The sequence below is a fragment of the Castor canadensis genome, chromosome 5 (assembly GCF_047511655.1).
Source record: "Castor canadensis chromosome 5, mCasCan1.hap1v2, whole genome shotgun sequence".
In the NCBI taxonomy this organism is placed as follows: domain Eukaryota; kingdom Metazoa; phylum Chordata; class Mammalia; order Rodentia; family Castoridae; genus Castor; species Castor canadensis.
In genome coordinates this window covers 5192120-5205486 of record NC_133390.1, presented here as the reverse complement: position 1 = coordinate 5205486, position 13367 = coordinate 5192120, and the positions used below count along the sequence as shown (strand labels likewise).

Genomic DNA, 13367 nt, shown 5'->3' with positions numbered 1-13367 from the left:
CCCTTCCTCCAGACTTGAACCAGATTCAAGTAAAGCTGAAACTTGCCAAGAAATCTGTCCCCCTTCCATCAGATGAGGATTGGAGATGTTGATTTTGAACAGCCTGTCTGCAGGGTCTCATTGTCATATTGTCATGTTGGGGCCATGTCTCAGTGGTACGATTTGGAAGGCCAATGACAGGGGAAGTCTGAACAAACCATTACTTAGCAGTCTGGAAGGAAGACCCCTCCCTGGCAAGTTGCCTGGCAAAACAAATTCCAGGGAAGAATATTCTTGGCCATTAAACCTTTGCTGAGGGGCCTGAAAACCTTTTCTTTTTGCTAAGTTTGGGCCTCTGTTTTCAGAGGCCTAGTCTTTGATTTGATCTAGGCTGCCTCCCCTGTACATTCCTAACTGTATGTGCAGTTTTTAAAAATTCCCCAAAGCGAGGACTGCTTCCCTTGATAATGTGAGCACAACTTCTTGCAAGATTTCTTGTGAGTACTTATTAGTCAGCTTTTTTTTTATTGTTGTGCTGGGGGTACTTTGTGACATTTACAAAAGTTCTTACAATATATTATAGTTGAATTCATCCCTCCACCATGCTCCTTTATCTCCCTCCCCCAATTCCTGGAATTGTTTTCAACAGGTCTCATTTTTCCATTTTCATGTATGAGTACCTAATATTTCCACCACATTCACCCTCCTATATCCTTTCCTTAAATTCTCCCCCTCCCACTGAAACCCACTGCACAGAGAGGACCTGTTTTACCTTCTGGTTCTCTATTAATCAGCTTTTTGAGTAACTAAGCAAATATCTTGGCCCAAATTATGGTTCAAACCAACCTTCTTTGCCTTTTTCCCCCTCTTGTGTCCTGTGTTTATTTTCCTTGAAGTTATCAGTTAATATCTCTCCTGAAGAGACTAATGTATCAAGAAAGGAATTGGTTTTGAGTCAGTTTTCCATATTTTTATTACACACACAAAAAATAAACTTCTAAAATTATGTAATCTCAAGGAAATAAAAAATTATTTATGATTTTGTTACTCAGCTTTCCATCACAGTGACAAAATACCTGAGATAAAAAATTATAAAAGGAGGAAATATTTATTTTGGCTCCATTGCTTTTGAGCCTGTGGTAGAGCAACACATCATGGCAGGGAGTGAGAGATGGAGCAAGGCCGCTCATCTCATGTGACCAGAAGCAAAGAGAGAGACAGGAAGGGGCCAGAGTCCCAACATCCCATCTGGGACACACCCCCATGACCTAACTTCCTCTCCCTAGCCTCTGCCTCTTAAAGACTCCATCATCTCAGAATAGTACTGGGGCTCCAGATCCAAGCAACAGCAATGATTAAGGATTATCTTATGTAGAAGCACTACGTAAAAGAAAACATGTTTCTCATATACGCCAAAACAAACATGATCAAACACAAACTCAGATGTAGAACATGCATGAAACAGTGGAACTGGTCTATGGAACTTGAGGAAGGAGGGAAAGGAAAGGGGAATGACAGAGCGTCAACAATGTCGTAACACATAACATCTGTGCAGGTGGAGGAAGTAAGGATGTGTATGGAAAGCTGTTGAAAAATGGGTGGGGGGAGGTAAAGGGGTAAAGAAGAGTAATGGGAGGGGTCGAACAGACCAGTGTAAAGTACACGCAAAGTGGGGATTCATTGAGAAACCCCTTTGAACATCAACTTAGACATTAATAATGAAAGACAGCACTGTGAAATAGGTGCAGGGTGGGGTACTATTGGAAGGGAGGGTAAATGAAAGAGGTTAAGGTGAGGGAATATGGTTGATGGACTTCATATATCTGTGTGAAACAGAACAACGAAGCCTCTTGCTTTTGCTTTGAGTGGGGCAGGGAGGGGGTTGAGGGGACGAGAGTGCGGTGATCTCACCAATGTACAATAGGAGCCTATTTGGAATTGTCACTATGAATCCCCCACTGCACATGAATATATCCTAATAAAAATGAATGTGACAAAAGAAAACACACTTCTTTGTAAGTTATAATTGCTGGAATGTATCGCCAGCTTTAGTCACTCGTTCTTCTATTGCAGAGGCTGCTTCTCTTCCTCCTAAGTCCAACGTATACAGCATCCCGGAGCAGCGGAGTAGGAGTCGTCCTTTTCAGGTGACCTAGACAGTTCTGTCCCTGCTATTTTGGACAAATGTTTGCCATTTGAAAATCCTTCCCTTGTGGTGGGGGATCATAAAATGTTGCGTGCTGTAGATTCATGGCGGAGGAAGGTCTCCTTTCCTCACCTCCATATCAAGTGGTTGGCCTGGTGGGTATGTGACCAAGACACAGAGCGTCTGTTGCTCACGCCACAGGGGCTCCAAGGCCAAGGCTGGTGCTGTGCAGCCGTCCGTGTGCATGCAGTGGGAGAGGGGTGGCTTGACTGGGGACGTACTCACTGGAGTCAGAGAATCAGGAGAACATATGCGGTTCCCCATTTGTTCTCTTTGAGGCCAGGCCTCTTAGGATGTCAGTCAGCTCTGCTGTCTTCTGCAGCTGACACCCTGGTGAGCCTGATGTACTTTGGCTCATGGACGGGTGTGGGGTGCTGGGTTTGAGGAGCAGTTTGTATGCACGTGGGCTTGGGAGTGGAACGATCCCTGGTGGGACTGAAATTTCAGGGGAGAAATAAGGACTGTAAGCAGAGCACCAAGAGGTTGGAGTTGCCATTAGCTGAGATGGAGAATGGTGTGGGTCTGGTGAGTCTTGGGTGAAAGAACAGATGCGTAACTTGGAGGTTGCTTGCGGTCCCTGTTAGTTGTCGTGTGGAAGGTCGAGTGTGCAGTTGGATGCACAAGTCTGGAACTTCAGGGAGTGACATGTCCTTTAGATCTTGTTGCTTGGAATTTTTTTTTGATGGTGCTGGAGTTTGAACTCAGGGCCTCAGGCTTTTTAGGCAAATTCTTTACTACTTGAGTCACACCCACAGTCCTTTGATGCTTTAGTTATTTTTTGGATAGGGTGTCATGGTTTTTTTTTTTTTTTTTTTTTTTGCCTGGGCCAGCCTGGGACCATGATCCTTCTACTTATGGCTCCCATATAACTGGGATTACAGATTTGTGCCACCATGCCTGATTTGTTTATTGAGAGGGGGTCTCTCTTATTTTTTTGCCTGGGTTGGCCTTGAACTGTGATCCTCCCCATCTCTGCCTCCTGAGTAGCTAGGATTACATATGTGCACAACCATGCTTGGCCCTGTTTACAGTGTTTTGATGAGCACTGCTCTTTCATAGGACAAAGAACTGTGAAAAGACAGGTGTTAATTTTTAGAGACAGTCAGAACTGGTTATCATACACGAATGAACTAAAGTTAATATGCAGAAAATACTATTTTTGATGTTTGAAATCATATTAGACAAAACGTATATGACTGGCACTCTTCTCTGTCTGTACAAATGCAACTTTGAGAAGTATTTAAGGTGCTTCTGCCATACATAAGGGTGTATCTTCTTCCCTTTTAGCTTTTGGAAGGCCTGACCTCCCAGGCTGGATCTTTGACAGCACAGGAATCAGAGGGCCCTGGATTTGCTCTGAGCAGGAATTGCCGTTGTCCTGTGGCCATGGTACCCAGCATGTGCCTCTGTGGCCCTCATTCTTTCTTCACAAATCTAGTTACTTGAATGTCTGGGCAGCTCCGGGTTGTAATATTCTTCTCTGCACTTTGGAATTCAGCTCACTACATACATCGTGCACCTTCCAGGCCCGCAGGGAGGATGCAGAGCTCTGTCTGGTGTTCGGTCACACCCTCACAGGACCTAAGGGATGAGATTAGTGGTGGCACAAGAATCCAGGTGGGAAGATGTGCGAGGGGACCTGGGCACAAAAGAAGATGGGTCTGAGTGACAGATCGTTTGCTCTAAGGATGACTTCCAGCTTTTTCCTTATGCTGGGTGTCTTTCTAAAGAGATGGATTTTTTGGCATATATATCTTGGGATGGATTTAATATGGAGCTGGGAGGGATGACCAGGAATGCAATAGGCTGCCTTTAGAAGATGGTTAAGTTGCTAAGAGGAAGCAGTTGAAAGGGAGCAGTCGCCAGGCTTGGCGCATCAGTTCCCGTGCCCATCAGTCCCTGTGGCTGGGCCCGGGGATTGCAGATGATGTGGGGGCCCAGCTAGCTGAGGATGTCCTCCACCCCCAGCACCATGTCTGGGCATCCCAAGAGCACGTTTGGCCAAACCTGATGCCCCAGCCTTGCTGTGGCACCTTTTGCAGTCAGGTGCTTGCCCTGGTGTTTTCTGGGGGAGATTCACACAGGGACCTGACAGCCATGCCCCCTAGACTGTGTCTGGTGTAAATGAGGACGAGAAGGCTCTCAGTGAGTAAGTGTGGACATAGAAATGGAGACTGACATGTCAGAGCTGAGTGGATTCTTCGGAAAGCCTGCAGTGCTATTTTCAAAGTACACGGAGAGTACACTTAAAAGGCTTCTGCTACTGAAATGTGTAACCAGCTCAATAACCTAAGGGATACAGAGCAGTGGCCACCGAGGTGCCGAGCCCTGGGGATTGTACTGTTCACTTCTGTTTCCTGAAGTGTTGGAAAGTCAAGGGATGCCCTGCACATCAGCAGGGAGCATCAGGGTTCTTAAGAAATAAGTTAGGAGCTAGAGAGTGGAACCGTCTTTGCCTGGTGAGAAACTGGGATGGGAGAGTTACATCTCTGATCTTTCCACTACAGTGGGAAACTTCAGAAGAAACCCAGCTCTGAAGAGGTCAGTGCTTGAGTTTAACCAGAGGGTGCCTCTGCTAGGTTGCCCATGGGGACAATCTAGATGCAAATGTCCCATGGGCTGTGCTCCCACCAGACAGCTGGAGGAGTGAATGAGCCGATATTCACTTCACTGGAGGGAAGGGCTGGGCCTGGAACTAGAACCGTTGGTCCAGAGAGGACATAGTTTGTGGTCTCCTTGAAAGCTGCTCCCATGAGCACAGCAGCCACTGAGTACAAGGTGACCCTTCGCCCAGAGGTTTCTTTTAAGAGCTTCCTGAAAGTCAGGTTCAGCCCTGCTGGGTCCTTGCTGTGCAAGGTGATGGGGCTCTCGGAGCCCTTTACTCTGCTGTCAGGACAGTGAAGTAGGTGCCTTCTTTCCTGACACTCTCCCCCTCTGCACTGAGCCTTCATCCCTTCTCCTTTGTCCTTTCAGCCTCTTCTCTGCAGCCTCAGTGTGACTCCAGTTTGTCACAGTGTAGGTTCTCCCACAGTAGGTTTCCTGTGGGAGAAGCCAGTTCCTTAAAGGGCTGTTGACCACAGCTTGCCATGTTTTGCAAAAAACCGGGCCTAGTTTGGGGCCAAGAAAGCCTGAAGATTAAACTGAGCTCTCCAGCTGCATGCTAGCCTGAAGCCCACGCTCTTCCCAGTCTTGGCTGCTGGGGCGCTTGCTGGGCCAGATAAATGTTCTATCCATGGAGACACGGGGTGCGCACCAGCCACAGAAGCTCCTGCTCTGTGCTAACGGGCCTCCGAGCAGAGGGAGCTGGTTGTGAAGGCAGTGAAGTGACTATAGAGACATGCCCTTCGTCTCGGTCAATGCCACCTTCTCCTCTTCCCACCCTCGCCACCCATAGGACTCAGTGTTTTCAGGTCTTAACAGCAGTGGTTGTTGAGTATACATTGTCTAGAACAGTTTTCCTAGAAAGCCAGGAAAGAGCCACTCATCAAAGTGGAGCAGGGGGTCATTGTGCTGTCATGGCAGGGTGCCAGGAGGAGTGTAGCTGTGCACATGGACACCATTCCTGTGTTGTTGACCACAGCCCTCCCCCATTATGACAGAACATGCTGTTAGATAGGCACAGATGGACACCACCACCTAAAAATCACATTAGATTGCATTTCACTCCATTGTGGTCTGAGCACCTTTTTCTCCAAGGGTCCCCTGTCAGACATGTTGCAAGAAGGAGGAGCCTGATGCACTGAGGTTGCCCACAAACAGGAGGCCTTTGGGATGCTCGGGATCCTGGTCCCTGCTTCTGGCCCCTGGCTCAGAAGGTTGGGGAGGCATCCAAGGTCTCTTAGAACACCTTGATGTGGTCCTGGCAGTGGCTGAGGGTAAAGGCACTTGGTCCCCACAGGAAGATGGGAATAGGGGGTGCTGGAGTGGATGAAGGGCAGTTATGAAACCCCAGCTTGCCTCCTTTGGAATGTCCCTCTACCTGGCAGGTGCTCAGTGTCCCAAGGCATTTGCAATGTCTAAGCCCCTCCCCGGGCCTGACAGCGCCCATACTCTTGCTCCCCTGCCCAGAATTGTGTGGCTGCCCCTACAGTAGAGGAGGGTCCAGACACAGAGCCTGGGAGCTGGTGATGGCCCTGGTTCAGGGCTGTGGACATAGCACGTGAAGCAAGGCAGAGTGTCTGAGTTACTCCTGCACCTCTGCCCTCTGTGTCACGACTGCCGGTTCCTCCAATTTCTGCACACCTGTGTCTAAATTTTGCCTCTACCTGTGCATTGTCACCATGGACCATGTGACACAACTTTAATTGCAGCCTACAAACTCAACAGTTACTAAAACAGGAGACTTGGATTTTGATATTTTCCGGTGGTAGGAAACCCCATCTGCTGACACACAGGCCCCTATATCTCTTGACTCTTCTGTGTCCTTTTGGTTGAGGTCCAGAATGCTGGAGCTGTGGAGGATTGCAGGGTGAGATATAGGGTGACACTGTCTGGTCACCCTTAGTTATTGCCTGGTGTTTCACTGGAGTAGTCCATGGGAAACTTCACAAGGGTGAGGGTTTGTCCCATGGACAGCATCATTTGGGCAGGCTGTGGCTGAGGTTTTCTCTGTAGAAGGCCAGCAGCCACAGTCAGAACTACAGGAGAAGGATGGCTGACAGAAGTTGGGGTGTATATGACGGGATGAGTGAGGCACAGGGTTTTCAGAGCACCTAGCCTAGACTGCCTGGAGTTCCCTCCTGCTCATTTCCGCTCTCTTCCCACTCCTTGGGGGTCTTCCCTGAACAGGGAGTTTTATCTGAGAGCTGGGTCGTCCTGATTCCTGCCATGCCCTGGCAGAAACCAGGGATATGTCTCATGAAGACTGTATGCTTGCATTATAAAGATTACTGGGTGCTGGTGACTCATGCCCGTAATCCTAGCTACTCAGGAGGCAGAGATCAGGAGGATTGTGATTCAGAGCTAGCTCTGGGCAAATAGTTGGTGAGACCCTATCTTGAAAAAACCCATTACAAAAAAGAGCTGGTGGTGTGGCTCAAGTGGTAGAGTACCTGCCTAGCAAGTGTGAGGTCCTGAGTTCAAACCCCAGTATGGCCAAAAAAAACCCCCCAAAAAACCAAAACCTATGTCTTGGCTCCCTGCTGGCTTGGCTGTAGTTCTTAATACAGTAGCACTCCAGAAGCACTTGGGGGACTTGCTAAACTGCAGACTCTTGGGGCTCTTCCAGACTTTCTGGATAGGAACAAAGAACTGGTATTGTTACCACATTCCCCAGGGGATCTGCTTTGAGGAAAATATTTTTGCAGATATGGACAGAAGGTTTCTAAGGGGGTATCTAGTTCCAAACTGTGCATTTGGAATCACTTGTGCCTCATGTACTTGTAGCACTGCGCTTGCTGATAAAGCAGGGAAAAGAGTTTGAGATGCTTACGAAGTGGCCATGATCAGTGCCAAGTGCAAGGTTAGGACACTGCAATACTCCAGCATCCACGAGGCAGCATCCTTTTAGACCTCCTGTGTTCTATACTGTCTGTATGGTCCTAAGTCACGCTACATTCAAAAAGGGTGAGCAAAGGAAGAGTTTGGGCTGCAAAAACCCCAGGTCATGCATTGAATTATAGGAAAAAGCAGAAGGAAAAAAGAGATTGATTTTCGATGTGGACAAATACCAAAACACAATACGTCTTCACTAATTGCTTCTATGATGACAGAGTCCACAGTGAGGATGTATAACACCGACGCCATTTCTAGACAACAGCATCTGTGTTTTCAGTAGAGTTAGCTCAGGTGTAACTGCAGCTGCCACCCACTAGGACAAAACTAGTAAGTCAGACTTAAAATTTTTACTAAAAATTGCAGTCAGCTAATGGGAAAGGGAAGTTCTGTTTATTTTGATATGAAAGCATAAGGTTTGAAGTATTGTGTATCTTGGTGATAACTGAAAACAAGTAGGTCATCCTTTTTCTCTCTCCTTTCCAGAGGAAAGAGGGGGAACGGACTCACTGTCAGTCAAGTTTCCTGGCTGTTTTGGGCAATTCTGTCTCACTCTCTGTCAGTTTTAGAGGATGAGCCTATAAATAGGATAAAGTCTATTTATCCTATTATTTGGATAGAGTCTTCCTCACTCGGCACTCCTCTCATTGAGATAAACAGAGTGAAACTCGTGATAAATTTAGAAAGCAACAAGACATGTGTGCAAACCGGCAGTGGAAACAGAAACAAAAGCCAAAATCTGCAGTCCATTCACAGCAGGAGGGACCATCTTGAGAGCAGTTCATCTGCCGGCCAGGTCTCTCCTGGCATTGGGAATCAATAAATTAAACCCGTGTGCCAGTGTGAGTCTATCTGAAAGACTCTTTCACATTCCATGGCAATGTGAATAATTTACCCTTCCCAGTTGCATTATTTACCACATTAAATTCTGAGCTGGTGTGGCCAGGGCTGGCAGGAGAGACAGGTTGTACACATTTTAATAGGGCGCTCCTATTAGACAGGCCTTTGCCCCCTCTGGAGGCCTCACTGGTTTGTTTGGGAAGACTTTTTGCATGTGAATGGTAGACAGCAGGCTCCTTCCTGCTGGAAGCCAGCATGGCACAGTGCCCAAGGAGGCAGAAGACTATTTCAAATCAATTCTTCCATTTTGCCTCCCTCTTCTTTTAGAAAGAATATGTGTTGCTCAAAGACACCCAGAAATGCTTTAAGTTTTCATTTAAAAAGTTAGCTAATAAAGAAACTCCCATAGGAAAATTAGAAAACAAAACAAAACAGGAAATCTTTGCATTTATAATTTGTCTTCTTCAGAATGAATCCTACCTTTGTGGAGTTGGAATGCTCTTTGGGCTCTTAACTTGAAAATGCTTAGCCTGTGTGTTACTGGAAGTAAATGAAGTAAAGGAAGGATGTGTTTTAACATTTTTCTTCCTCTTTGCACCCTCATTTTATCTTACTGGATGCATGGAGCTTTTTTCTCATGTGTGTATCTTGCTGGGAGTTCAACCAGTTAAATTGATCCTTTTTCCTTTTTTGCCAGGAACCTGCTAAACATCAGCCTAACCCGGGGAGTCGCCCACAGGTCTCTTTTAGTATTGCCAGTCCTCAGAAGGTCAGGAATGTAACTATAGTATAGTAACGACTTCCAGTAGGCTCCAGGTTGTGGTTGGCTGACAATTTACACCTGGATGACATCATTGTCCCTATTCGTCTTGAGACTGGGTACTTTGCCAACATGACCTGAAGAGGCCATATTGGAGCCACTGGAACTGATGTGCTATAGTGACAAGAGGAATCAATTTTCTCAGATTCCAATACAATTTGACTCGTAAAATATTTCATGGCTTTAGTGAATTCCTTCAAGAGATTACATAAAACCTGCACATGTATGACAGTGATGTTTGTCACCCCTCAACACTCCTGCTTGTGAATCCAGGACAATGATAGGTAAGACTTTATTCTACCCTGACTTTAAAAGTGTTTTCATACTCCTAAATCTTATTAAGATGATATTTATGTATGGTTAGTAGGGAGGGACATTGCTGAACATTATCAATGAAGCAAGAGCATAAAATTTAGGATCAATCAGAACTCTAAAATTGGCAAATCAGAGCCCAAAAGGTGAAAAGAAGATGGAATTTAACACTGGTGCCCATGTTCCTAAGTATCTCAAGACTGGATATTTACAAGATGGTCATTGCTATCTGCTCTGTCAGACCTCTTATCTCCTCAAATGAATTAGGTGTGGATTCTGCTGGTGGGGGATGAAACTCACATACTGGAGTCATCACAAAAGAGCTGGAAATGCTTGCTGATGAGTTCTTTAATAAACAAAAAAGAAAACACCCCAAATGCGAATGCCTTTCTTAACTCTACTGTTTAGGTGATAGTTCAGTGAATCATAATGTCTAGAAAACAATCGTTTGGTGAGAAGGAAAAGACATCTGTACAAAACTGACCTGTCTTCACGATCATCTTTTTCTCCTGGGTATTGTCCTATTTAAAGTCAGAATGGATGTTGTTATTAAGAACGAAATGTCTGCCTTTTTTCTTGTTTGTTTATACTCAGTGAATTTTGCTGCCCACTCCACCCCTTAATCCTGGAATCAGTGCTATTACTTTCCTGGCTCTGAACTGATCCAATGCTGGTTAGCAACTGGTCACTGCTCTGAGCCCCATGCCCAACCATGCTACTGCTATCGTGGAATTTGACTTTTTAAATGTGACCGGATTTTAGTGAATTCTCAGAGTCACTAAGTAAAAGGGCAAATTCATCACAATGTTACTACACACTCCTTTCTTTTTTTATTATTATTATTTTATTTATTTATTTATTTTTATTATTCATATGTGCATGCAATGCTTGGGTCATTTCTCCCCCCTGCCCCCACCCCCTCCCTTACCACCCACCCCGCCCCCTCCCTCTCCCCCCCACCCCCTCAATACCCAGCAGAAACTATTTTGCCCTTATCTCTAATTTTGTTGTAGAGAGAGTATAAGCAATAATAGGAAGGAACAAGGGTTTTTGCTGGTTGAGATAAGGATAGCTATACAGGGCATTGACTCACATTGATTTCCTGTGCGTGGGTGTTACCTTCTAGGTTAATTGTTTTTGATCTCACCTTTTCTCTAGTTCCTGGTCTCCTTCTCCTAATGGCCTCAGTTGCTTTAAGGTATCTGCTTTAGTTTCTCTGCGTTAAGGGCAACAAATGCTAGTTTTTTAGGTGTCTTACCTATCCTCACCCCTCCCTTGTGTGCTCTCGCTTTTATCATGTGTTCAAAGTCCAATCCCCTTGTTGTGTTTGCCCTTGATCTAATGTCCACATATGAGGGAAAACATACAATTTTTGGTCTTTTGGGCCAGGCTAACCTCACTCAGAATGATGTTCTCCAATTCCATTCATTTACCAGTGAATGATAACATTTCGTTCTTCTTCATGGCTGCATAAAATTCCATTGTGTATAGAAACCACATTTTCTTAATCCATTCGTCAGTGGTGGGGCATCTTGGTTGTTTCCATAACTTGGCTATTGTGAATAGTGCCGCAATAAACATGGGTGTGCAGGTGCCTCTGGAGTAACCTGTGTCACAGTCTTTTGGGTATATCCCCAAGAGTGGTATTGCTGGATCAAATGGTAGATCAATGTCTAGCTTTTTAAGTAGCCTCCAAATTTTTTTCCAGAGTGGTTGTACTAGTCTACATTCCCACCAGCAGTGTAAGAGGGTTCCTTTTTCCCCGCATCCTCGCCAATACCTGTTGTTGGTGGTGTTGCTGATGATGGCTATTCTAACAGGGGTGAGGTGAAATCTTAGCGTGGTTTTAATTTGCATTTCCTTTATTGCTAGAGATGGTGAGCATTTTTTCATATGTTTTTTGGCCATTTGAATTTCTTCTTTTGAGAAAGTTCTGTTTAGTTCACTTGGTTCATTAGTTTTGGGAGAATGTAGTTTTTTGAGTTCCCTGTATATTCTGGTTATCAGTCCTTTGTGTAATGTGTAGCTGGCAAATATTTTCTCCCACTCTGTGGGTGGTCTGTTTAGTTTACAGACCATTTCTTTTGTTGTGCAGAAGCTTTCTAATTTTATGAAGTCCTTTTTGTCCATCCTTTCTGTTAGTTGCTGAGCTGCTGGGGTTCTACTGAGGAAGTCCTTGCCTATACCTATTAGTTCCAGAGTATTCCCTGCCCTTTCCTGTACTAACTTCAGAGTTTCGGGTCTGCTATTTAGGTCCTTGATCCATTTTGAGTTGATTCTAGTACAGGGTGATAGACATGGATCTAGTTTCAGTTTCTTGCAGACGGGTAACCACTTTTCCCAGGAACATTTGTTGAAGAGGCTGTCTTTTCTCCATTGTACATTTTTGGCACCTTTGTCAAAAATGAGGTGGGAATAGTTGTGTGGATTCATGTCTGGGTCCTCTATTCTGTTCCACTGGTCTTCATGTCTGTTTTTGTGCCAGTACCGTGCTGTTTTTATTGTGATTGCTTTGTAATATAGTTTGAAGTCGGGTATTGTGATAAGAGCCTTTCACTTACAGCTTACCCTTCTTAAGCCATCACAGACTACAGACCATAGGATGAAGCAAATGCCCCATCCTGTATACCTAGTATACTGCAGGTGTTCAGTAAATAGTGACATCTGACAAGTCAGGAGAAAGGAAAGGCCTCAGCCTGTTGTAGAAAGTGCAGTCTGTGGTGGTGGTAGGAGTCAGGGGAGCAGCATATAGAGTTGAACGTTAAGTTTCAAATTCTGCAGGACAATGACAAAAGAGTATTGATGTTTCTCCAACTTCAGACACATTTGCTGAACCACCCACAAAATATTTTTCCATTTGTCAGACTGTGGGAAGTGTTTCAATGTCACTGCCCTGGTTTGAAAAATCATGCAGGGTTTAATCCCCACAGTTGTGTGTTTATGGTACTAAGAGAGGCCAATCTTAGCTCCACACGGTGTTTAGAGGTGGGGCTTCGAAGGGATTAGATTAGATGAGCCGTTAGTTGGAGTCCCCTGGTTGAATTCTGGTGACTGCAGAAGTAGAGGGAGGAAGGGACATCATGTAGACATGAGACTTGCATGCCTCCCCCATGGCGTAATGCAGCCATGGGGACCCTTGCAAGAGCTGCCCCATGCTGTCTGAACTTGCAGCCCAAACTGTGAGCTTACACAAGCCTGTTTTCTTCATGAGGTAGTCCTCCTCAAGTACTTCATCCTGGCTACAAAGAAGCAGTCTAATAGGGTCAGAACAATCAGGTCCTTCTTGCTGTGTCTTACTCCAAGGGTGGAGGCGCTGATCCCTTGGCTAGTTTTTGTTTCATGAAAGATGATTCATCATTTGAACTATGGAACTATAGCAGAGCCACCTGGAAGCTTTAGTCTAAAGCAATTAAACTAAATGAAATATAAGATACATTTCCTCAGTCGCATTAACCATGTTTCAAGTGCTCAGCAGCCACCTGTGGCCAGAGGCTACTGTTTTGGACAGCACAGGATTGTGGGTTTCCATTGGGACAGAAAGTTCCAGTGGGCAGTGCTGATCTAGAGAACTACTTGGGAATGACCTTGATGTGTCAAGGACAGGTTCTTTTCCACAGCCACACCATCCGTGCTTTCAGCAGCATTGTGTTCGCAGTCAACCAGTTTCTATTTAGGATTCCTGCAAACCCCAAGGTGGCTCTCAGCTGAAAATGGTGT

General features: G+C 45.4%; 1 protein-coding gene across 3 annotated transcripts in view; it reads left to right on the top strand.

The window, feature by feature from the left end:
• Igsf5 (immunoglobulin superfamily member 5) overlaps positions 1 to 10027 on the top strand; it is a 41343-nt gene extending 31316 nt beyond the window's left edge. For all 3 annotated transcript variants that reach the window (XM_074072623.1, XM_020187480.2, XM_020187479.2), the window contains 2 exons: positions 2053 to 2126; positions 9216 to 10027. In XM_074072623.1, the coding sequence (XP_073928724.1) occupies positions 2053 to 2126; positions 9216 to 9311 (170 nt within the window). In that variant the 3' untranslated portion in view covers positions 9312 to 10027. The remainder of the gene's footprint in view (positions 1 to 2052; positions 2127 to 9215) is intronic.
• Positions 10028 to 13367: the final 3340 nt, after the last annotated feature.